This window comes from Cervus elaphus, chromosome 5 (assembly GCF_910594005.1).
Source record: "Cervus elaphus chromosome 5, mCerEla1.1, whole genome shotgun sequence".
Lineage (NCBI taxonomy): Eukaryota > Metazoa > Chordata > Mammalia > Artiodactyla > Cervidae > Cervus > Cervus elaphus.
Window position 1 is genome coordinate 91,567,573 of NC_057819.1, and position 26,265 is coordinate 91,593,837.

Sequence of the window (26,265 nt, forward strand, 5' to 3'; positions counted from 1 at the left end):
CATTTCTAAAATACAAAACAGGAGATACATGCAATAAGCTCTGAGGAGATACATGCAATAGGCTCTACTAAGCAGCTGGCCACAGAACGAGAATATTGGATCTGTCACTGGTGATTTCAATGGGATGCCAGGTGCTTCCAAACACAACTCAAACTCTCATCTTAGGCTTTGTATTTTTTTTTTCCAGTTTCACTAATGACACACATGTGATTCAAGTCCCTGAAGTAGTCATTATAGTCAAGGGCATATATACCAACATAGCTCAGTTGGTAAAGAATCCACCTGCAATGCAGAAGACCCCAGTTCGATTCCTGGGTCAGGAAGATCTGCTGGAGAAGGGATAGGCTACCCACTCAGGTATTCTTGGGCTTCCCTGTGGCTCAGCTAGTAAAAGAATCTGCCTGCAATGCAGGAGTCCTGGGTTCAATCCCTGGGTTAGGAAGATCCCCTGGAGAAGAGAATGGCTTACCTACTCCAGTATTCTGGTCTGGAGAATTCCAAGAACTGCGTAGTCCATGGAGTCACAAAGAGTCAGACACGACCGAGCAACTTTCACTCACTCACTCACCTAATTAATCACCAAAAGCTATGCAATGTATTCTACTCAAAGATTATATATTCTTCATCCTAAATACCATATCAAATTGGTCCCCACCCTATCCCATTCCAATCAGACCTCCACTATCCTTATTTCAGCGTCACATTACTACAACTACACATTACTACAACCAAGTCCCAGAAGTTCATGCAACTTTCTATCAAATCATCCTGCAAATTTCAAGCAAAGTGGCATATCTAAAATAAAACACTGATCAAGGTAATTCCCACCCAAAAACCTTTGCATCACTTCCCACAGACACTAAAACAAAGCCTCATTACCCATAAGCAAAATAATACAGAAGTTAAGTAGTTTGGCTCTAGAGATGCAGTTGTGAACTGAATCTTTATCCTGCCACTCAACAGATGTATGATCTTGGAAATGTTACTTAGGCCTCAGTTTCCTCATCAATATAAAGGATGATAATAGTAACATCTGTTTCACAGGGTTCTTGTGATTACTGATGAGAAAAAGCCATGTAAACTGCACAGGGTGATGTATAGCACATACTGAAAATGCAACAAATGTTACTATGTTTTTATTAATATGATATGATGTACTGTTGTACCTCTGTATCTTGCTTTTAACATTTCCTGCCTCTAAACACAAACACACTTCTTCTCTCACATTATACTCACTCTATTTAGCTTTGCCACACTGCTTTGCAAATAATCTGGTAATATATTTGTCTCGTAAAACAGGTCATGAGCTCCAAAGGGAGAGACTCAATATTTTATTAATCTTTGTAAGCCCAGCAATCAGCATGGTTTCTTACATACAGTTTCTCAACAAAAGCTGCTGAATTGAATAAAACACATTATTACTTTTACTATTCACATTACAGGAAGTTTCCATTCCTTTCACTATGACTGTGTAGAACCATCTTTTGCTGGTCTGGTTAATATTGCCTTTATATGTCATATTTATCGGTAAAAATTCTATAAATTTATGCTCATAAGGAAGCTGCATTCAATGGGGATAACTTACCACAATAAAAAGAAAGTAATTTATTCATACACTTAGTTTCTCTCATTGTGCATGGAGAACCATCAATTAATGATTATGTATTAAACATTTCTAAGAAACTGATCTTTTAAACAAACACCTATCCACAAGCACTCTGGACTAGATTTCCCAAATGTCACTGAACCGCTACGGAAAAAAAAAAAATCACAAAAGCTCACATTTCTTAAATTTTATACATAGAGGAAATATATAAATACTATCATTCCTTAGCTTTTCAATGTTTAATAATAAATAGTAAAATCCTGAAATTTAAACTGAATTGAGTGGTGGTTTATTATAATCCAAAATAACTACTGTCCACTTGTCTAGCTGTGCTTAGTCATTCAGTTGTATCCAACTCTTTGCAACCCCATGTACTGCAGCCCACCAAGCACCTCTGTCCATGGGGATTCTCCAAGCAAGAACACTGGAGTCGACTGCCATGCCCTCCTCCAGGGGATCTTCCCAACCCAGGGATCAAACCCAGGTCTGCTGCATTGCAGGCAGAATTCTTTACCGTCTGAGCCACCAGGAAACATAATAGCTAAAATGATTCATTTCTCCTTAATTAAAGCTATTGAAAAGTGAAGTAAGCATTGCTTGGTTTTATCATGGTAATGGCCTAAAATCATAAATTCTGAACAATGATAATATAGCTGGAACACAGCCTTATAGTATTCATCTATATAGATACAGTTTTTTTTACATCTTTGGTGAAATAGTTGTTAAGTTTAAAGCAAATGTTAGGAAAACTAAACATGGTATTTTGAAAACTGCACTGCAGAACTGTTCAAGTTTTCAAAGTTAGTGTAACTAAATCTCCTTCCAGGTCAAACATTAGAAAACACTGTTGACAATTCCTTAATCAATATACAAAGTAAAATAAAAATAAGTATGAATCACATACTATAAGGTTTCACATTTAAATTAGCCAGAATCCAATATTATATAAAATTAAAAAACAATTTCTGTGAAATGAATTTAGGCATTTATACTCAGTATATTCATAATACTCAGTATTCATAATACTCAAATATCAGTGATATTTGATTTATATTAACACATTCCTGCTTACCACAAAAACCCTCTCAATTCCTTCTGATAGTTAATTTCAGTCAATATAATGATAGAAAGCACTCTTCAAAGCTTTAAAATTACACATTAGGCATATTCCCACGTGTGACTACTATTGATATATTCTACAAGGAAGCAAAACTAGCACTGAAAGAATAAAAGACTTTGAAATGCTATAAAGTCAGTCAGTAAGGCAATAACAGAGTTGAAAACAGAGTATCAGAAATGAGATTCCTGACTCACATTCTCCTCTCATCATAAGAGCACAATCTTCTGGTTCAATCTGCAATGAAACTTTTATACCCTGCTAAACTATCTGCTTTTAGCACTACTATAGAAAAATACCTTCTATAACACGTAACAATCCTTGAGAGGAAATTCTAGAAAAATTAAGTAACAGCATCCTCACATTCTCTTTAATAAAGAGAAAAAGCAAAAACTGTAGTTGAACAAAAACTTCACATCTCCAAGACTTAAGATATTCATTACTGTATTATTTGCAAAGGTTCAAAAATTACTGAACCATAAAGTATTACTATTCATTTCTCAAGGACATTTGCATTATAAAATCCACTTTGATATTCTAGCTCAACATAATTAGTTCAATTAGTACATTCAAAATACTTATTTTTCACCCACAGTGATTAATTTCATATACATCATTCATTTAAACTTACCCTTCAGGAGTCGTTTTAATTTTGCACAATCCACATTAATATACTGTAACAATTCTATATCATGAACATCCACATTGTCTTCTGAACAAACAGTCAATTCCTGTAACCTGAAAAATAAAAAACCAAAAATAATTTATCAACTGAAGTTTTATGATAGTTCAAAATTCTGAATTCAACAAATTGAATTGATTGATGGTAAAAAAGTACAAATACTACATGATTTTATTTAAAATATTAGCTCAAATTGTAACCAATGCAGTGTAATTTAAAATTGACATCATCATTGCATTAAACCTTCAGTTGCTAAAAAATGAAATCAATGCTATTTCTTCCTTCTGAAATCCTTCTTTCACTCACTTCAGCCTGCAGATGTATAGCTAACAGTGAAATTATTCTAAGCACTTACACTAATGTTCTTCTTATCATCAGGGTGAGAAAAGCTTAGCAGTTCACACTGGGAATGAGAAGGTCCTCAAAACTTATTTACATGCTACAAATTCCACAGCTGCTGCAAAGAGCCTAAAAATACGGAATATGACTCCTTAGGAAACACAACTTAACAAATCAGCAACACCAACTTTTGAAAAGCTAACTCTTGTGGTTGTTTGTGAAAAACGGGAGGAAAGTTTAATTCCTTTTACAGTTGTTATTACCATAAGGAAGGGGCATTTGGGGAATTTATAAGGCAGAGAAATCAAATAAAAAGTAATGTTGGTCAAAAGAAATGAACTGGAAAACCTATCACTAAAACATCTAAAAGGACTAGATAAACTGAACAACAACAAACAGACATTTTAAATGTACAGAAATAAAGCAGCACAAATGCCATTTACCTGCCCAAGTCCAGAAATGGAAAGGAAACTGAAAACCAGAGATGGTTCTGAAAGGATGATCTGGCCAACAAAAGGGTGAGAGTTGGTTAATTTTTTTCTCTCCTTAACCTAAGGGTGTGGAGCTAAACATCCACATGAGACTGGATACAAAGCCCTGAACCCTAACAATTCAGGAAGTAGAACCAGGGCCTTGCATAAAACATGGCTAGAAAGAGCTATGCACTTCCTGAAAAAAAGAGAGAGAGACACTGAAAGGGAAACAGGGAGAAAAAAGAAGAGGTGGGGGGGGGGGGGGGGGGGGGGGTGGTAGCAATTTACCAGCACAAGAAGTCTGTCTGCTCTGCCTAAGCTTTGGGTAGAGAAAAAAGTCACCCAGGTCTGTCACCTTACAAGGATTTGAGGCCCACATTTGTACTACCCATACAATCTGGGACTGAGAAATTAACAAAAACATGGGTCCAAAACTGGGCACTTGGCAAACGCAAAACCATCATTAGGATACTCTCAGAGTCCCAGGTCACAAGAGATTCCCAAAGAAAATACACACTGCACTAAAGATCACAGTTTACAAAACAGAGAGAAACAATTCACTGTGAATGAGAGTTTGAACATACAAACAAATGAGATTATTTAACAGTCTTAAAGAGAATATAAATAATAACATTTTAAATAATTAGACATACAAGAAGAAATTTTAAACTATAAAAAAGAATAATAAACTACTACTAAAAAAAAAACAAACCAGCAGACTTGTAAAAGAATCAAATAGAACTTTCAGAGTCATTGAGTCTTCTGCTTCTGGTAATATCTCAAATCAGACATAATTTGGGTCTTTAGGACCCTTCAACCATAAAACAGGCAATTCGGTGGAGAAAGCAGCTAATGGTCTACATAAAAGAGTACTATGAGCCACAGAACATGATATATACTTCAGCAGAATAAAAAAGTTATCTTAAGATCTGTAACTCATATTATTTGCTGAAAGAAAAGCAATGAGAGAAATACCAAAAGCTAATCTTAATCCTAAAAGAGAAACATCCATAGATAGGTAGAATGGTCAAACACAACAAATTCTCATGACACTGATTCATCTATCAATAGTACAAAGTATAAAATCAATCTTCAGAAAGAACTGTCATTCCAATTCCTTGCATATTTTAAGTCACCTAATGCTATCACACTAGAGTGTCACAAGAAAACTCCTTCTAAGTTAAACCATCGTAATGGTCTTTTTAGGTAAGTGACCCTCTAATAAGATCAGCTCCTATTTCTCGCATAAGCTAGATTAAACAGCAAATGCAGTTGTCTGAAACATAAATTTCAGATTCCATTTCTGAGCAGTCTGTGTCCCCTGAAAGCTAAAGAAACTAGCTTATTCTGGAGACTTATTAACTTCCATTCTAGAAAGGGTGAACTAGATTCAGGAAATACACAAAAGTTGCCTATTTTTACATGTGCTAATGCTGCAAAATAAAATGTTTGGAGACCAGAAGATTTTTAGTTTTCAGAGGTGGGACATTTGCTGTGTTTTAATAAGTAATTTATGCTTGGATAGACTAAAAACATTTTACTCTTTTGATCATTTTCTACCTTCAGTGTAAGATGATTTCAAAAAGTAAGATTGGTCTAGTATCACTTAAACAAAGAAGGGGTTTTGTTTTTTATCATTTTAATGCCTCCTATTACCTATGTGTTTGCTACCTTGCTCTTCAACCAGTATTACTCAGAATATGAAATGTTAACACTTAACATTCATGAACTTAAGAGTTCATAAAGACATGTTCCATTATATAAACACGACTCTATATTATCAATCATATTGTACATTAAATAAAACTTTAATTTTCTCTGCACCAGAATTCTAATGAAACGTTGAAGAATACTGTTGCCTAGAATCACGATTACAGAAATGCCATCTTTTAATAAAAAGACTGCAGGATTTTGAAGTTAGCTGATTCCCCCTAAAAACCATAGCACAAATTCTCAAACTACGATGTATATTTCTCACTGACACCTATTGCAAAACAACACGAGAATGAACTAAGCTGACTCATGGAAATCCAGTGCTCGCTCACACAACACAAATTAAAGCTGTAGGTGTCATTAAGCAAGGAAGATTGCTTTTCTCTATTATGTATTAGTCTCTGATTCATTGAAGCACTAAATGATTTATGTTATGCTTCCTACTTGGTCATAATTAAGGACCCGTTTGACTCTACTTGCATAAGAAAGGCAAATCATCTGCATGAAATTAAGTTCCAGACAGACTTGCTACCATCAGTTACAATTCTATACTCACTTCTCCATTTGTAGCATATCACAACAAATGATGATAATGACTTCTAATTTTCAATAAAAGTTTCAATTATATTTATCATACAATTTTAAAGTACAGCAGTGTATATTATAAAAAGAGATTTCATCAAAATAGGCTAAAATAGAAGTATAGGAAAGCAGCCTAGTACAATGGAACAGACAGACTCTGAAGGCAGTGTGACTTAGAAATTTTGGGACCTCCGTTATTGGGCACACTGCCTTGATTACTTCTTTAGTATTAGTTTGTTTACCTGTAAAATGGGGTATTTACCACCTACATTTCAGGGATACTGTGAGGATAAAATAGCATAGCACATACTGTAAATGTTCAACAAATGGGAGCTTTTACAGTTCACTCACTTAAAACAGTTCACTTTCTAGAAAATTCTACCTTGCAATTACTTTCTTCTGCTTCCCACACTGCTGGTTTGGTTTTTTTGGTTTTTGTTTTTGGTAACTTAGGATCTTGTGATAAGGATCAGAGCTTTAATATCATTAGAATTCTGACTACTCATCTATTATTCTGATTAGACTAATTTAAATAAAAGGAATAACATGCTTAAAAAGCCAAACTAAAAATTTATACCTAGTATTAAAAAACAAAAACTTGATCATAGGTGATATTTTCTTCCTAAAATTTATACTTTCAAGCTTATAACAGTACTCACATTTAATTGTGATTAATTTGGGCTTCCCTGGTGGCTCAGATGTTAAAGAATCTACCCACAATGTGGGAGACCTGGCTTTGATCCCTAGGTCAGGAATATCTCCTGGAGAAGGGAATGGTTACCCACTCCAGTATTCTTGCCTGAAGAATTCCATGGACAGAGGCAACAGTCCATGGGGTAGCAAAGAGTCGACATGAATGAGCAACTAATGTTTTCATTTTCACATTTAATTGTACCCACCAAGATCATAATATTACATGATAAAAATTTCAAAAAAAATCAATGCATAAAATTTCAACAACAACAACAAAAAAATTTCAACAAAAGTCCACATTAAACTTGTTCCTGTCAACCTTTTTTTTTTTTAATGATGATAAAATTTATATTACTTACAACATTCCTGTGAAAATTTACACACTAACCTGGTAGAAATTCGACTAAAGACTGCATTGAAGTTGTTGCAGCTAAGAGAAAATAACACCCCAGAGGCAGAATTCCGAAGTTCAGCTGCATGTTGGTTTCCTTCACGACAAGTATGAAGAAAATGGCAGATTTCTGGCAGCAACTGTTTAACAAGCATCGTTTCATCTAATCTCATTGTGTCCTTTGGTTGCTAAAATAGAAACAATCACATAATTCTAAAACTTTCTTAAACTTCCATGTAAATATTTTCTATAATGAAAAATTTCAAACATATGTAAGAATAGAAATAGAATAATGAATACCCATATACTCATCACCTAGATTCCACAATTGTTAATATTTCATCATGTTTGCTCTATTTATCTACAGTTGGTTTAATAAAAAAAGATGGCTCCATCTTTCACCTCTTAATCACAATAAAAGTCGAGGTAGCCCATCAATCCCCTCAGGACCTGCATTTCTGCTTGTTCCCATATTTGTTCCCCTTAGTAAGTTCTCTCACTCCTGGGAATCCTAGTTTACTATGAGTCCTAAATAAACTTTATTCATATACACTGGTGAGCACATTTAGTCATCTGTCTCAACACCCAAATTAATTCCAGGATGGATAATCACATCTACCTTTGGGCAGACTGACCAAAACAGACAGATATTACTTAATACAAATAATTTTGTTTTGGTTTAACCATTTCAAAGTAAATTACAAACACCATAACTTCACTACTACCTTACTTTAAGTGAAGGGGAAGTCACTCAGTCGTGTCCAACTCTTTGCGACCCCATGGACTGACTGTAGGCTACCAGGCTCCTCCATCCATGGAATTTTCCAGGCAAGAATACTGGAGTGGGTTGCCATTTCCTTCTCCAGGGGATCTTCCCGACCCAGGAATCGAACCCAGGTCTCCTGCATTGCAGGCAGACATTTCACCATCTGAGCCACCAAGGAAGTCCCACTGGTATCACTTAAATACAAGAAAATTCTCCAACTTCAGTGCAATCATCACACTAAGAAAAGTAAAAAATTCCCTCATAGCAGTTAATAGCCAATTCATATCCAAATTTCCCCACTGCCCCCCTGAATGTCTTTCATAGCTGTTTGAGTTTTACTCAACCAGGATCCAAAAAAGGTTTGACTGCCATATGACTGGTACATTCCTTTAAGTCTCTTTATCCTAAAAGTATTTCCCCTCACACTCTGTGTACATCATTTTTACTTTCCATAACACTGACTTTTTTCTTTTAAGAAAACAGATCAGTTGCTTCATAAAATGTTCTGTATTACTGCTCTGATTATGTCTTAGTGATGTAACTTGCTCTTCTAGTTGCTACATCTCCTGTTAAGCTAGAATCTAAACCTAATGGTCTTATTAGATTCAGGTTAAACACTAAGCAAAATTCATTACAGTTCGTATTACATCATATCAGGAGTACATATGCCAGGTGGTCCCTCTGTTAATGATATCTTTGGTGTTAACACTAAGATCTCTACTTTATAAAGTAAATCTACTCTACAATTAACAAAACAACCAATGAATAAGCTACCCTATAAATATACTATTCCACACCAATATTTTACCTAATGGCTTAGTACCCTTATATGAATGACAATTTTGATAATGCCAAGCAAGATGACAAAGAACAGATTTCTGTAACTGTGCTATGTTCAAATCTGTAATTGCATTCCAAAAGCTTTCAGAGGCAAATACATTGAAATATATGAAAAGTAAACAGATATCACAAAATATTTTTTTAAAATGCAAATTTTGAGTTACAATGCTCTTTCTTATTTATGCGCTAACCAAACCAACCAGATGTTGAAACTAAGTCCAATTAATAAACAAATAAAAGGTACGTGAAGTGGAATTTGCTCACTCTTTGCGACCCCACGGACTACAGTTCATGGAATTCTCCAGGTCAGAACACTGGAGTGGGTAGCCTTTCCCTTCTCCAGGGGATTTTCACAATCCAGGAATTGAACCCAGGTCTCCCACATTGCAAACGGATTCTTGACCAGCTGAGCCACAAGGGAAGTCCACAGAAACTTGAGTGGGTAGCTTACCCCTTCTCCAGCAGATCTTCCCAACCCAGGAATCAAACCGGGGTCTCCTGCACTGCAGGTGGATTCTTTACCTACTGAGCTATCAGGGAAGCCCTAGAAGTGTTCAAGTTTTGAATAATGGTCATATGCACGTGTGTGTGTGAGTGTGCTGTCACCTCAGGCAGACTCTTTATGACCCTATGGACTGTAGCCTGGCAGGCTCTTCTGTCTGTGGGATTCTCCAGGGAAGAATACTGGAATGGGTTGCCATGTCCTCTTCCATGGGATCTTCCCAGCCCAGGGACTGAACCCGCGTCTCTTACGTCTCCTGCATTGGCAGGCGAGTTCTTTACCACTAGAGCCACTTGGGAAATCCAATGCTCATATACACAGGAACAACAATACTTAAGATTCTTCAAAGTCTACAAAATTTTACTCATGAAGTTTTGGTTTTAATCATAATATTGTTAAGTATCTGTTCACTTTCATTTAGCTATTTCAACTACTAATATGATAAACATGTACTTATAGGGCTCAGTTCTTAAGCCTCGACTTACTGTGATCTAAAAAGGAAGATAAATAACCAGCAAGGACCTACTTTAAAAAAAAAATTTAAGAATAAAAAATAAAAATAAAAAGGAAAATCAAGAGAGTCAATGAAGGCAATCCAGAAAAACACAACTGTTCAATAACATGAACAATACTATTTTTAATTATAAATTTAATGAAAAAATTATACATTTTCAATAGTAGAGCAAAGCAAGATAATGTCTATTTTATGGATTATGTAAGTTATACCATGTCCACTTAGTAGAGCTTCATTTTGGCTATCTCCAAAGAGTGTCAAATTAAACTGAGGCCAATGATATCAGTGATCATTCTCCAAAATACATTTACTACCACCTCTTGATTATAAATGTTAATGGAGAAAAGATGTACAACTGAAGAGGCAATAAACCAGCCTACTCCCATTCAAACATGGGTGTCAGAGATATATCGGTAACTAAAAAGTAGTAAGACCACTACAAAAAATTGATTCAAGAGAAGTTGAAAAAAAAAAATAATCATGTATCTTCAAAATTTCATCATCCTATTAAACATTTAACAGGTTTTTTGCTCTTCCACCCCATTTTACAAATGAATGACAGCTCATCACAAATTAACAGACAACAGAAAGCTAAAACAAAATTAGCTCACCCCCAATTTAAGTAGAAAATTTGTAAGCACTGTCTCACAATTTAGGAATATGGATAAGGGTCAATAAAAGAATTTACAACATCATGCTTAGGTTTTGTGGCCTATCATCTAAAATAGTTCTCTCCCCGAAGGATCCATCGTTGTGTGAAGTGTATGTATTGTCTACCTCCCTGTCCTACACATTCCTTAAACACGTGTGACTGTTTTCTCTCTTCTCAATGGATCAGTGCTCATATGTCAACGTCCTTTCTTACCTAGGTTTACTACAGAGAACAACTTTAACATGTGAAAGAGAGAAGCAATTTAGAATAAAAGCAAAAGATAGGTCAAAGGAAGGGAGATTATAATCTTCTAAGAAATAAGTTAACCCCAATACATACTGAAGAGAAAGATCTTTAAAATGGAGGTAATAAAGTATTAATATAAAATTTAACATGAATAAATATAATTTTTAAAATAAATATAAAATTTATATATTTATATAAACTCCTACTATTTTCTAGGAAGAGTTAAAGCTGTTGAAATATAGAAACACTATGCTCTATACAACCAATTTTCTTGAGAAAATTCTAATTAAGTCATGGTTGAAAACTCTGAAATAACTATTTAGAGGAAACGTGAGAAACAACTGTTTTGTATTTAACTATTCCTCCACATGGGCTTCCCTGGTAGCTCAGATGGTAAAGAATTTGCCTACAATGCAGAATACCAGGGTTCAATCCCTGGACTGGGAAGATCTCTTGGAGAAGGGAATGGCAACCCATTCCAGTATTCTTCCAAGGAGAATTCCATAGACAGAGGAGCCTGGTGGACTACAGTCTCTGTGGTCACAAAGAGACACGACTGAGTGACTCACACACACACACACACACACACACTCCTTCATGTATCTATTTTACATGTTCATATTTACATAAAAAGTGTTTTTAAGGTAGGATCTATCAGCAATATAACAGCTTAAATTTAAGTTCTCTTTAACATAAATTTGAAAAGTAAAATATTAAAATCAGATTCATACAGGGGGAAATAAGATTCTCATGGTCTTTAACATCACACTCTTTGACAGCCAAGCAATGCCACAGGCCTAACCACTGGAGAAATTAATTAAATGAAATAGTGACTTTTCTATAAAATCTTTTCTAAAAAACCTGACAGATATGACTCCAACTTAACTTTATACTTTATAAATATAAATTTTATTACTTATAAGCAGTCTTAATGTTTATTTAATTTACAAAAGATGAGAATATAATTTTACTTTATGCTACCCTGTCAGCTCTGCTAACAAAATTCCTTTTCCTATGTTTTAGTCCATTACTCTTCTCCTTGTCCACATCTCTGCTTCCTTCAGTACATCAGATCACTCTCAAAACTGAATTCATAAAACATGCCTATTCAAGAATAGATTCACCTACCCCAGCAAGACATTTTTCCAGTGTATCCAATATAATCAACTGAGAGAGATACAAATTTTTTTCAGCAGCTTCTCCAAATATCCTCTAAAAGAAAAGATATTCAGAACACAAAAGTTGGTTATTACTCCCCACTACAAATCAGCACACATCTGAAAAATGAGGGACTAAGGATCAAGAAAATCAACAGTCTGCTATTTTATCTCCCAGATTATACTATTTTTAAATCTATTATTTCTGATTTTATCCTAATGCTCACACAAAATTAATTCTCAGGCAAACAAAAATGCTGGAATTTACTACAATCTGCCATTAGTCTGCCACAGTAAAAGATACTCTGGTTTATACTTTTAAAATATGTAATAAATGTACTTTGAAATGAACACCATTAAAGAGATGGTAACATTAGGAAAACCCCATGTTCTGCTAGTTTTTAAGTATAATTTAGGTTTGAACAATATTTTTTAAATATATAGGATTTAGATATATAGATCTTTACTAGAATGTTAAACATTTAACCTAACTTTGATGCCACAAAATAATCAAAAAATCAAAGCCTAAACTCTAATAGCAACAAAATGCTGTAATATCAACTACAATAAGTCTTAAGCATTCACTATACTATTTACCAACAAGAGAGTATGGCTTCCACAATTTAATTTACTCAATAATCACTAAATGAATGCCAATATCGCAGTATTGTTTTCATTTTTAAAAGAAGGGTCCAAAAACTAAAACATTTTCAGTCTAACTGGAAACATGTCCACTTATTTATATAAGCAAAATCCTATCACTATGACCCACACACTGTGTAACAGAACAGCTCCATAAAATCTTAAATGTATTTCTGTAAAGCACTATATATGTTTATAAAAGGTTCTGCTTTTTTCAGAAAATTTTAATTTTTTTCCTTAAAGAGAAAATATCTTTGTAAAGCAAAAGACTGACCACACCTCCAGTTTACCAATTTTGTAAGTCTGGGATATCTTCCAATCAACTTTTTAGAAAGAAAACACACCAAAGATGATATGACTATGAAAATGGTACTTACTGATTTTCACAATCTACAACCAGAAATCAGTTTCATTGCTCAATACAAACAATAAAAATTGTGGTTTTAAGTGCTCAAAACAAGCTGAGCAGTTTAGGAGTTAATCAAGATATAACAGAACAGATCAGCTGTTCTGAACTGAGTATGAAGGCGATGTTAGATAGGAATTGACACAGAGGAAAGAATCACCTGACAGAAACAGGAACAATATTGATGGTATGCTCAAACGTACACAGAGAAAACAGCAGGAGTATGCTGAAGTCTAGGGAGTGTAAACAAATTTTATAAAACAAGGAATAAAAGAAGCAATTATGAGCTTTTGACAGTGGAAATACTGGATGAAATTGGTATCTGAGGAAAACTGTTTCAACACAGACTCTCTACAATGGAATCTGCCACAGGTTACAGGAGGAAGGAAATAAACAGTATCTTCACAAAAGCAATTTCACATTTTAGGACTACAAAGTCATATTTTATTTACCAACTCCCTCGGGCTAGGACAATCTGATATGTAAATATTCAAATGACAAGCTAAGGAAAAGATTTGAATAGATTACTACAGTCAATTCATATATGACAAAATCTGTATGAAATTCGAATTTCAGAAAAATGGAACAGTAGATAAGAGTCACAAATAAGACAAGTATCTAAAATGAAAGAATTAAAATCTAAAAAGAAAGCTAAAAGGTTATCTGCACTTATCCACAATTAAGATAAATCTTTACATCCAGAATCCACAGAAAATGACTTTACATACTTCAAAATATGTTGGCCCAAATTTTAAAATAGAAAACAAACCAAATTCCCCCCCAAAACAGTAATGCAAATACTCACCATATTGTTAACATTCTTTAAGATAGTGGTGAGGCCACTTATAACCAAAGAAAACTTGTATTTGGAAATATTGATAAGACATTCCTTGTTGTGTTCAGTACTGACTTTGGTATGTGTGTTCTGCTGTCCTGTTTTTATTGGAAGCTGAGGAAAAAAAAAAAAAAACACGTAAACTTACATTTTAAAATGACTAATGAGAAATCTATTTCTCATTGAAAAATCATGAGATTTTAGGAACATTTTATCAACCACAATTACATATATTTGTAGCTGAAGCTCCAATTTTCAATATATAAAGAAATTTATAGCAAAACTAAAATTCTGCAGAAATTTCAATTTTTTAAGCTTTCTAGAAGTCATAAATCTTTATTTACAAAATTAAATCTTTACTCAGCACTATATTAGACAGAATGATGACTCACAGAAATAGAGCTACTTCATTGAAGCTAAAAATTATTTCAGAGAAAAATGTCTGCAATAAAATGCAAACAATCTTTTCCCTTATATATTGAACTCAAGCATCAAAAAAACAATAGATCAAGAAAATCTATGCCTTAGACCTCTAGTCAATAATGGCAAATAACTCCAGATTGTTGAAAAAACAAAACAAACTGTATAGCCTACAATATACATAGTAAAACTGACTCAGGTAAGATAATCACCCTCAGGTACACAGGTGAGGGAGTAACAGAATGACAAAAAGATAAATCTCATGGAAAAAAATACCCTTTAAGGGGACCACACTTATCTGAGAATGAACTAATCTGCACTACAAAGAAGTTTATCTCTAATCGGTTTAAGAGCAGCATTCTGTTTTGAAAGCATGACAAATATATTTACTGTTTAAATATTAGATCCCACTAATACTAACAGAGAACACTGATGAAGTTCCTCCATTAAAAAACAAACTTAAGTCCAGCTTCCTTTTTAAAATGGTGCAACAAAAAGTGGAAAGAGACCAAACAGCATGTCCAAATTTTCTTAGTCAGTTAATCATCTGATGAACTTGACGGTAAAGAAATACTAAATAATGTTTGAAAAGATAATAGCTGAAAACTTCCCTAACATGGGAAAGGAAATAGTCAACCAAGTCCAGGAAGCACAGAAAGTTGCAGGCAGGATAAAGCCAAGGAGGAACACACGGAAACACATAGCAATCAAACTGACAAAAAATTAAAGACAAAGGTAATATTAAAAGCAACAAGGGGGGAAAAAAAAAAAGCAACAAGGGAAAAACAATAAATAACATACAAGGGAACTACCATCAAGTCATCAGCCAATTTTTCAACAAGCCAGAAGGGAATGGCACAATATATTTAAAATGATGAAAGGGAAGAACCTATAACCAAGAATACTCTACCCAATAAGACTCTCCTTCAGATTTGATGGAGAAATCAAAACCTTTCCAGACAAGCAAAAGTTAAGAGAATTCAGCACCACCAAATCAGCTTTACAACAAGTGCTAAAGGAACTTCTCTAGGCAGGAAACACAAGAGAAGGGAAAGACCTATAGAAAATAAACCCAGAACCATTAAGAAAATGGTAATACGATCATACACATTGATAATGCAAAAAGGCAAAATGGTTGTCTGAGGAGGCCTTACAAATAGCTGTGAAAAGAAGAGATGTGAAAGGCAAAGGAGAAAAGGAAAGGTATAACCCATTTGAATGCAGAGTTCCAAAGAATAGCAAGGAGAGATAAGAAAGCCTTCCTCAGTGATCAATGCAAAGAAATAGAGGAAAACAAGCAAACAGGAAAGATTAGAGATCTCTTCAAGAAAATTAGAGATACCAAGGGAATACTTCATGCAAAGATGGGCACAATAAAGGACAGAAATGTTATGGGCCTAACACAAGATATTAAGAAGAGATGGCAAGAACACATAGAAGGACTATACAAAAAAGATCTTCACAACCCAGATAATCACACTGGTGTGATCACTCACCTAGAACCAGACATCCTGGAATGTGAAGTCCAGTGGGCCGTAGGAAGCATCACTATGAACAAAGCTAGTGGAGGTGAGGGCATTCCAGTTGAGCTATTTCAAATCCTAAAAGATGATGCTGTGAAAGTGCTGCACTCAATATGCTAGCAAATTTGGAAAACTCAGCAGTGGCCACAGGACTGGAAAAGGTCAGTTTTCATTCCAATCCCAAAGAAAGGCAATGCCAAAGAATGCTCAAACTACCACACAATTGCACTCATCTCACACGCAAGCAAAGTAATGCTCAAAATTCTCCAAGCCAGGCTTCAACAGTACGTGAACCATTAACTTCCAGATGTTCAAGCTGGATTTAGAAAAGGCAGAGGAACCAGAGATCAAATTGAAAAACATCTGTTGGATCATCGAGAAAGCAAGAGAGTTCCAGAAAAACATCTACTTCTGCTTTATTGACTAAGCCAAAGCCTTTGACTGTGTGGATCACAACAAACTTTGGAAGGGTCTTCAAGAGATGGGAATACCAGACCACCTGACCTGCCTCCTGAGAAATCTGTTCCAGTCAAGAAGCAATACTTGCAACTGGACATGAAACAATCGACTGGTTCCAAATAGGGAAAAGAGTACGTTAAGGCTGTATACTGTCACTCTGCTTATTTGACGTATATGCAGACAGCATCATGAGAAATACTGGACTGGGAGAAGCACAAGCTAGAATCAAGATTGCTGAGAGAAATACCAATAACCTCAGATATGCAGATAACACCACCCTTATGGCAGAAAGTGAAGAACTAAAGAGTCTGGATAAAAGTGAAAGAGGAGAGTGAAAAAGTTGGCTTAAAGCTCAACATTCAGAAAACTAAGATCATGGCATCTGGTCCCATCACTTCATGGCAAATAGGAGGGGAAACAGTGGAAACAGTGACAGACTTTATTTTCTTGGGCTCCAAAATCACTGCAGATGGTGACTGCAGCCATGAAATTAAAAGACGTTTGCTCCTTGGAGGAAAAGTTATGACCAACTTAGATAGCATATTAAAAAGCAGAGATATTATGTTGCCAACAAAGGTCCATCTAGTCATGGCTACTGTTTATCCAGTAGTCATGTATGGATGTGAGAGTTGGACTATAAAGAAAGCTGAACGTCGAAGAATTGATGCTTTTGAACTGTGGTGTTGGAGAAGACTCTTGAGAGTCCCTTGGACTGCAAGGAGATCCAACCAGTCCATCCTAAAGGAGATCAGTCCTGAACGCTCATTGGAAGGACTGATGTTGAAACTGAAACTCCAGTACTTTGGCCACCTGATACGAAGAGCTGACTTATTTGAAAAGACATGCTGGGAAAGATTGAAGGCAGGAGGAGAAGGGGACAACAGAGGATGAGATGGTAGGATGGCATCACCGACTCAATGCGCATGAGTTTGGGTAGGCTCCAGGAGTTGGTGATGGACAGGGAGGCCTGCGTGCTGAGGTTCATGGGGTCGCAAAGAGTCAGACATGACTGAGCGTCTGAACTGAACTGACAAGAGGAAAATCCCAAAATTGTATTATATCCTGAATGAGATGTACAGCAGGACAAGTTTAGAGCTTAGCTGAAACACAGAGGGGGTTTTGCACACAGCAACTGGCACTTATGTGCAAAAAGTCTATAATAAACTTTGAAAAGAAGAAAGCACACTTTAAACCATCACTGTCTAATAGAACTTTCTGTGGTGAGGCACTGTATCAACAATGCTCATTACAGTAGTCACTAGCCACATATGGCTACTAAGCTTAAGCATTTGTTACATGGCTAATGCAAGTAAGGAATCAAATGTTTAATTCTATTTAAATTTATTTTACTTAAACTTAACATTAAGTAGCCATTGTACTCATTGAACAGCACAGTTCTAAACTAACCAGCTAAAGAAACACCCACTTCCAGGATGAAGACCACATTGAGAAGAAATTGCTGAGATATACTCCAAATTGAAAACAGTTAAGAATAACAGGGGCAAAGGAAAAAGATCCCAATCAAAGGTGGAAAAGAGAAGAAAGCCAAAAGAGCTTACAAAGAATGAGATGATGTATTTAATTTCATGAAAGCAACAGAAGTGCTCCAGAGCCATGAAGACAGAAAGCTGTCCTGGCCCACATTTCTCTCCTAACAATTCAAGAAAATTAATTTCACATAAAAATGAGCAACAGAAAACACTGTAGTCAAGTCAGATGTGAAACTATTTTGAGAAAAAAGAATAAGAGACAGAACAGCATTGCTACAGAAAATGAAAACATGCCAAAAAGATATGTTCACCAACAGATGAAACTGTAAATTATTAATTCAAAATGAGCCAAGAGAAGTTTTTAAATGACTAAAGATATGAAATAAATTAGAATTACAAATAAGTTGACAAAATTCAGGAAAGAATTAGAAAAAAAATCATTTCAGAAGTGAAGACTAACCAGAAGATATTAAGAGTAAATAAAACAAAATATAATGCTTTAAGAGAGAAAGGTAAATTGGAGGAAAATTCTAATATTCAAAAAAATGAGAAGGAAAACGAGATGGGGGATTTACAATAAAGTGACAGAGAAAACAGGCAAGCAAGATCCAATATATGTGTAACAGGAGTCCTCAAAGAAGGAAATGAAATAAATAGAGCAGAATGGATATTACGAACGAATTCAAGCAAAGTTTGCTGATAATTTTTTTTTAATATTTCAAACTATATAAAGGCACACCACCTACCTGGAAAAACTAACCCAGAATGACCAATACCAAGTCATATTTTAGTAAAACTATTGATCTTCTGTGAATAAGAAACAAACAAAATCCTTTCAACATTCAGGCTGAAAGAGAAAGTCACTTACACAAAAAACAAAAGTTAAGACTGTCCTCAGACTTTGACAATACTATATGCTAATAAAAAAAATGAAATAACATTTTAAGATTCTCAAGAGAAGACAAAGTAAACAAAGGATTTTACATGCAGGCAAACTGACTTCCAAGTAAAATGGTGATAATCAAACTGTTATGAATTGCATGAGCCCAGGAAATATTGTTCCCTTGAGCCTTTCCTGAGAAATCTACTAGACAATATGCTTCAGTCAACCAAAATAACAGAAGACACATCTATACTATGAGGGACCATTAAATATATATTTACTGAAAGAACTGAAAATAAATAATGATAATAAGGGAGAAAACACACTATGTAACTGCTAAATCTAATGACAGTATAGATATGGTACAGTTATCAAAATTGGGAAAGGGTAGTGAGAATATACAACAAAGTATCTCTTGGCATATGGACTGCCTTATGGTACTAAGAAAAAAAGGACATTATTTTAAACCAAATGCTGGCTGAGAAGGAGATGAGAATAGGTTACTAGCTAACTTCAATACTGCTTAGAGAAGAAAACCACTGTATAACAACTTCCCCTCCCAAAAAAGGGAGGAAATTAGAGTACTATACAAAGGCATCAATATAAAAATAACCAACAGAAAAAAAAAAAATTGCTGGTTTGTGTTGGGTGAGCAGTGGCACAAACCTACCACCAGATGCTTAGCTGAAAATCCACATAGTGGGTAATGAAACTCAGCAAGAGCTCTCCATGTGGCTCACCTTCAGTTTCTCCCACATAGTCCCTGCAGCGGCTCCTCAGATTTCCCTAAAATCCCCAACCGGTCCATCCATTGCCACTGATTCAGAGGATCTGGTCAGTGACTCCTTTTCTCTGATCTTTCAACTCCTCTTTCTAGATTTTCACAAGTCCTCTCAAAACTGTACATGGTCTAATTTCCATAAGTCGCTTACCCCATCACACAATCGGCTTCACTGACTGAACCCTAATACACGAACCTCCTGAAACACCAAAATATATGCTGAGAGAGCAAATGACACAGACCACAGAATTTAAATGACTTAAATAAAAGACTTGTATAAATGTAATATTTAAAAAATGACAAAAGTGAGTCAAAATTCATCAAACTATGAAACAGTCTCCAGATATATCTTTAAGTTACCATTCACCATTGCAACAAAAAGAATAAAATACTTAGGAGTATATCTACCTAAAGAAACAAAAGACCTATACATAGAAAACTATAAAACACTGATGAAAGAAATCAAAGAGGAAACAAACAGATGGAGAAATATACCGTGTTCAAGGATTGGAAGAATCAATATTGTCAAAATGGCTATTCTACCCAAAGCAGTCTATAGATTCAATGCAATCCCTATCAAGCTACCAACGGTATTTTTCACAGAACTACACCAAAGAATTTCACAATTTGTATGGAAATACAAAAAACCTCGAATAGCCAAAGTAATCTTGAGAAAGAAGAATGGAACTGGAGGAATCAACCTGCCTGACTTCAGACTATACTACAAAGCCACAGTCATCAAGACAGTATGGTACTGGCACAAAGACAGAAATATAGATCAATTGGAACAGAATAGAAAGCCCAGAGATAAATCCACGAACCTACGGACACCTTATCTTCAACAAAGGAGGCAAGGATATACAATGGAAAAAAGACAACCTCTTTAACAAGTGGTGCTGGGAAAACTGGTCAACCACTTGTAAAAGAATGAAACTAGAACACTTTCTAACACCATACACAAAAATAAACTCAAAATGGATTAAAGATCTAAATGTAAGACCAGAAACTATAAAACTCCTAGAGGAGAACATAGGCAAAACACTCTCCAACATAAATCACAGCAAGATCCTCTATGACCCACCTCCCAGAATATTGGAAATAAAAGCAAAAATAAACAAATGGGACCTAATGAAACTTAAAAGCTTTTGCACTACAAAGGAAACTATAAGCAAGGTGAAAAGACAGCCCTCAGATTGGGAGAAAATAATAGCAAATGAAGAAACAGACAAAGGATTAATCTCAAAAATATACAAGCAACTCCTGCAGCTCAATTCCAGAAAAATAAATGACCCAATCAAAAAATGGGCCAAAGAACTAAACAGACAGTTCTCCAAAGAAGACATACAGATGGCTAACAAACACATGAAAAGATGCTCAACATCACTCATTATTAGAGAAATGCAAATCAAAACCTCAATGAGGTACCACTACACGCCAGTCAGGATGGCTGCTATCCAAAAGTCTACAAGCAATAAATGCTGGAGAGGGTGTGGAGAAAAGGGAACCCTCTTACACTGTTGGTGGGAATGCAAACTAGTACAGCCGCTATGGAGAACAGTGTGGAGATTCCTTAAAAAACTGGAAATAGAACTGCCATATGACCCAGCAATCCCACTTCTGGGCATACACACTGAGGAAACCAGATCTGAAAGAGACACGTGCACCCCAATGTTCATCACAGCACTGTTTATAATAGCCAGGACATGGAAGCAACCTAGATGCCCATCAGCAGATGAATGGATAAGGAAGCTGTGGTACATATACACCATGGAATATTACTCAGCCGTTAAAAAAAATTCATTTGAATCAGTTCTAATGAGATGGATGAAACTGGAGCCCATTATACAGAGTGAAGTAAGCCAGAAAGATAAAGAACATTACAGCATACTAACACATATATATGGAATTTAGAAAGATGGTAATGATAACCCTATATGCAAAACAGAAAAAGAGACACCGATGTACAGAACAGACTTTAGGACTCTGTGGGAGAAGGCGAGGGTGGGATGATCTGAGAGAACAGCATCGAAACATGTGTATTATCTAGGGTGAAACAGATCACCAGCCCAGGAGCGATGCATGAGACAAGTGCTTGGGCCTGGTGCACTGGGAAGACCCAGAGGGATCGGGTAGAGAGGGAGGTGGGAGGGGGGATCAGGATGGGGAATACATGTAAATCCATGGCTGATTCATGTCAATGTATGACAAAAACCACTACAATATTGTTAAGTAATTAGCCTCCAATAAAGATAAATGAAAAAAAAGAAAAAACAGGATGAAGAAAAGGATATATAGTATGCTACCATTCATCTAGGAAGGGGGAGGAGAAATAAATACACACACACAAATCTTCACACACACAATAACTGAAGATGAAATACAAACGCTTTTAAGTGGTTATCTTTAGGAAACGGAAGAAAATAAAGGTGACAAGGATAGAATCTACATTCCCTGGTTTTTGTACATTTTATTTTAAAATTATGTAATTTATGTAAACATAAAATTAAATTAAAATGCTAAAAAATAAAAGAATAAAAAAATAAACAAATGAACCGAAACTCATATCTAAGCTTTTATTGGCATAATCATGAACAGAAGAACTATTCTAAGTTATTTTAAGCCATACTAGGTTGACTATAGATTCATAATGGAATATACTCTTGGGACAAAGAAAATGAAGATAAATCTTGATTCTGTACATATTGTGGGATCAAGGAAATGAGAGATTAGGTGATATTTTAATTCTATCACTACTGGTGTTATTAAAAACTGAGACCCTCAGGAGAGGAATAGTAAAGTAAAAATTCTGTAGTCTTAAACTGGAATTGAAAATATCTACTGATATATCAAATTTTAACTATAGTTTATCTTGTATGAAGAAAATGAAATATGTTTTTCTACTTTTATTTGCTGAAAATGCCTAGAAACAATGTTCAACCCTGAAGTAATGATCTTGAGATACCATTTCCTGGTCAAAGGAATCGGGACCCCTGCAGAAAACAGCTGATTCCACATCTGAAGCAAAAAGGTACATGGTAAACCTGGAATACCTTGTCATACCAGATAGCAAGAAAGCTGCCAAAGAAAGCTATCAAAAGGTCGAGTCAAAAAAGACTCAGGAATATATTTTGAAAAGGCTCCCACTGGTCAAAAAGGGAATAATTTGAACACTAAGGACAACAATTTTAAATTAAACATCAATTATGTGTTAATTCATACTTTTGCTTCCATGTAAGGTAGAGTACTTCACAGCAAAATAACCCCTCCCTCCCCCTAACTCATACACAAAAAAGATAAAATACAAAAATCAACTGTTTCAAGATTTTAGAGAGTTACTAAGGGAATGAGGCCTAGAGAGGCTAAGCTTCAAAAAAAAAAACAGTGAACTATGCGGAGGTAAGGTGATCTTTTGCAGCTGTTTCCACAGACCCCCACCACCTCCCACTGGGGCATTTGCAGAATCTGGGCCAAAAAAAAAAAAAAGAGAGAGAGACTCAGAAATATGCCTTTCCCAAGCAAGTACCTCTGTGGAAGGAAGGAAAGAGGAACCATCAGAGATTTCGGTTGTCACTGAGAGCTAGAGTGACAAAACTGAAAACATGAGGGAGTCTCAAATGCGTAATTGGGTGGAAAGGGGTAAAAAAGCTAAGCCAGAACTTCTGAAAAGCAGAACAGAAATTCAAAATCTCACAGCTTCAGAAGACAAAAAATTAGAGTACAGAACCTGTTAAAAGAAAGAGGAACCCTCCTAAGTACAGCCAGTTCTTAATTATACAGCCAAGAAGCTAACATCCTAAATAAACAGGGAAAACCACAGCAACTGGAACTTTTGTACTAAATGTACAAGCATATATCAGTAATTACTTTGGAAGACTGACATTAGCTACTAACATGGAACATATACATATAGTCATCCCTCCAAATCTACAGGACACTGGTTTGGGAGTCCAGAGTACACAAAAATCTGTGATGCTCAAGTCCCTTATATAAAACACACTATTTGCACATAACCTATGCATATCCTTTGCTGTTGTTTAGTCACTCAATCGTGTCAGAGTCTTTGCAACCCCATGGACTGTGGCCTACCAGGCTCCTCTGTCCATGGGATTCTCCAGGCAAGAATACTAGAGTGGGTGGCCATTTCCAACTCCAGGAGATCTTCCCGACCCAGGGATCAAGCCCTCATCTCCTGCAGGACTCCTGTACTTCAGGCATATTCTTTACCGCTGAGCCTCCAGAGAAGCCCAGGTAACTTTGCCCATCCTTACGTATACTTTAAATCACCTCTAGATTACTTATAATACTTAATATGATATAAATGCCATGTAAATACAACGCAATGCTATGTAAATAGTTGCCACTTGCTTGGCAAATTCAAGTTTTGCTTTTTGGAACTTTCTAGAATTTTTTCCCCCAAAAATTATCTGCATTGTTTGAATCCACAAATGTGGAACCCATGGATACGGAGACCAACTGTACTCAATAACTTCAATAGGTATATAACCAACAGAAATGTGTACATATGTCCACCAAAAAGTATGTTCAGCAACGTTTATAGCCATGATTTCATAATTTTCAAAAACTGGAAACACTCCAAATGTCTATCAACAACAGAAATGGTTTTCAAAAAGAGTATTTTCAAACAAAGGAAAACTCTATAGCAAAGGGAATCAATGACTTACAATTACAAGCTTAAATTTACAAATACTGAAAGAAGTCAAAACAAAAGATCCCTTATGGATGAATGTTACACAAATTCAAAAATATGTTAAATTCAAATCAGGATAACAGAGACCCTTGGAAAGAGCAAGTAATGACCAGAAGGAAAAGGAGGGGGAGGAGGAACTCCTGGATTGCTAGCACTGTTTTAGTTCCTGATCCGTGGAGCAGTTACACCGGTGTGTTTACTTGGCAAACACTTATTGAGCTGTATATTTACATACATTTGTGTATCATCCCATACATACTTAAGTCAACGGAAATTTTGCTAAATATATACATATTTAAATCCATGGGTTAATGATACTAAAAAGACAGAAACAAACTGTTCACTCCTGTGGATACAGGGGAATTTCTGGTAGATACTGAGGCACTGCTCAGCCCCCCTTCAGGAAGGACTTAACTCTTAGTCAGTCCCACAGGGCGCGCCTCACCTGCAGAGAATGCTGCTGCCCAGATGATACTCTTCCTATACTAACTAACCCAACTAACTGGTATGGCAATATAAAGGCCTGAACACATCAGCCCGATTCTGAGAAACTCAAAAGGGCCCATTCTCATGCCAAAGCTTCCCAAAGGGGTTGGCCAAATCTGATGCCGGGCCTGCACTGCACCAAGAATTTTGCATCTGCCCAATTCTCCCTCCTCGCAGGTGATGATCCCAAAGGAACATCTTAACGAACATCCTGCACTAGGCTCTCAAGGCAGGTGGAGTAGGTGCTAACACAGGAATTTAAAGCTGGCAATGAAGGAGAAAAAGTAACCTCAAAAACAACTGATTTGGAAGAATATTACTAAACTATTTGAGTTCTGCAAGAAAAGATAACAAAAAGCTAATTGACTGCTAACTGGAATCTAAGTATGAAACCCAGAAGCCCTCTGAAAGTACACAAAGACACTCTCGTCTCTTCTCCAAGAGGAAGGCAAAGAAATCCAGACCACCTCCAACTAATAAAAAAATTTAAAAAAATAAAAAAAAAAAAAAAAAAAGAAATCCAGACCAGAACAGTTGCTGGGCTCCAAAAGTTAAATTTCCAAACAAGGAAGGCCTGCTATGCCAAGATCAGAGCTGTGTTTGACAAAGAACAGTAAGACTCTGACAGGTGTAACAGAAACATCTGGGTTGGTGCTCCCCCAAATCTTTTATCTCCAAATTCTCTTGAACCCTCTAAGTCTACAGGAGTGGCCCATTACTGCTTACTAAAAGCAAGCACTCCCCATGCTTGTTTGAAGACAATTCAGACGCCTCTCCTCTGCAAGACAACAGATGTCCTCTCAGAATTTGCCACCACCTCCCCTCATGGCCAAAGAGGTACAAGAGAATTTTGGAGGGTAATGAAACTTCCTGTATCTTGACCACGGTGACGATTACATGCATCTGTGCATTTGTCAAAACTCAGAGGGTTTTATAACAAATAAGTGTTATAGCATTAGGGTATTAAATGTAATCTCTCTGGTAACCACAAAGAAAATAGCCACAGAATATACAAAAAGGAAACAAGAAAGAAATTTAAACATTTCACTACAAAAAGTAAACACAAAAGAAGACAGTAATGTAGGAAATGCGGGACTGAAAAAGCTACAGGGCATATAGAAAACAAACAGCACCATGACAACAGTAAGTCCCCTCTTATCAGTAATTACTTAAAATGTAATTAGATTAAACCCTCCAATCAAAAAACAGAGATTTGGCAAAATGGATAAAAACACATGATCCAATCATAAGCTGCCTAAAGGAGACTCACTCGACATCCAAAGACACAAATAGGTTGAAGATGAAGGAATGGAAAATAATATTCCATACTGTTGTCAAAAGAGTGTAGCCTTTAAAAAA

At 35.7% G+C, this 26,265-nt stretch overlaps 1 protein-coding gene across 4 annotated transcripts in view; it reads right to left on the bottom strand.

Moving 5' to 3' along the window:
- Positions 1-26,265, bottom strand: part of NF1 (neurofibromin 1) — a 240,517-nt gene that overhangs the window by 168,429 nt on the left and 45,823 nt on the right. For all 4 annotated transcript variants that reach the window (XM_043903121.1, XM_043903122.1, XM_043903123.1 and 1 more), the window contains exons 2-5: positions 14,127-14,270; positions 12,245-12,328; positions 7,594-7,784; positions 3,355-3,461 (exon numbers count right to left, since the gene is read on the bottom strand). In XM_043903121.1, the coding sequence (XP_043759056.1) occupies positions 3,355-3,461; positions 7,594-7,784; positions 12,245-12,328; positions 14,127-14,270 (526 nt within the window). The remainder of the gene's footprint in view (positions 1-3,354; positions 3,462-7,593; positions 7,785-12,244; positions 12,329-14,126; positions 14,271-26,265) is intronic.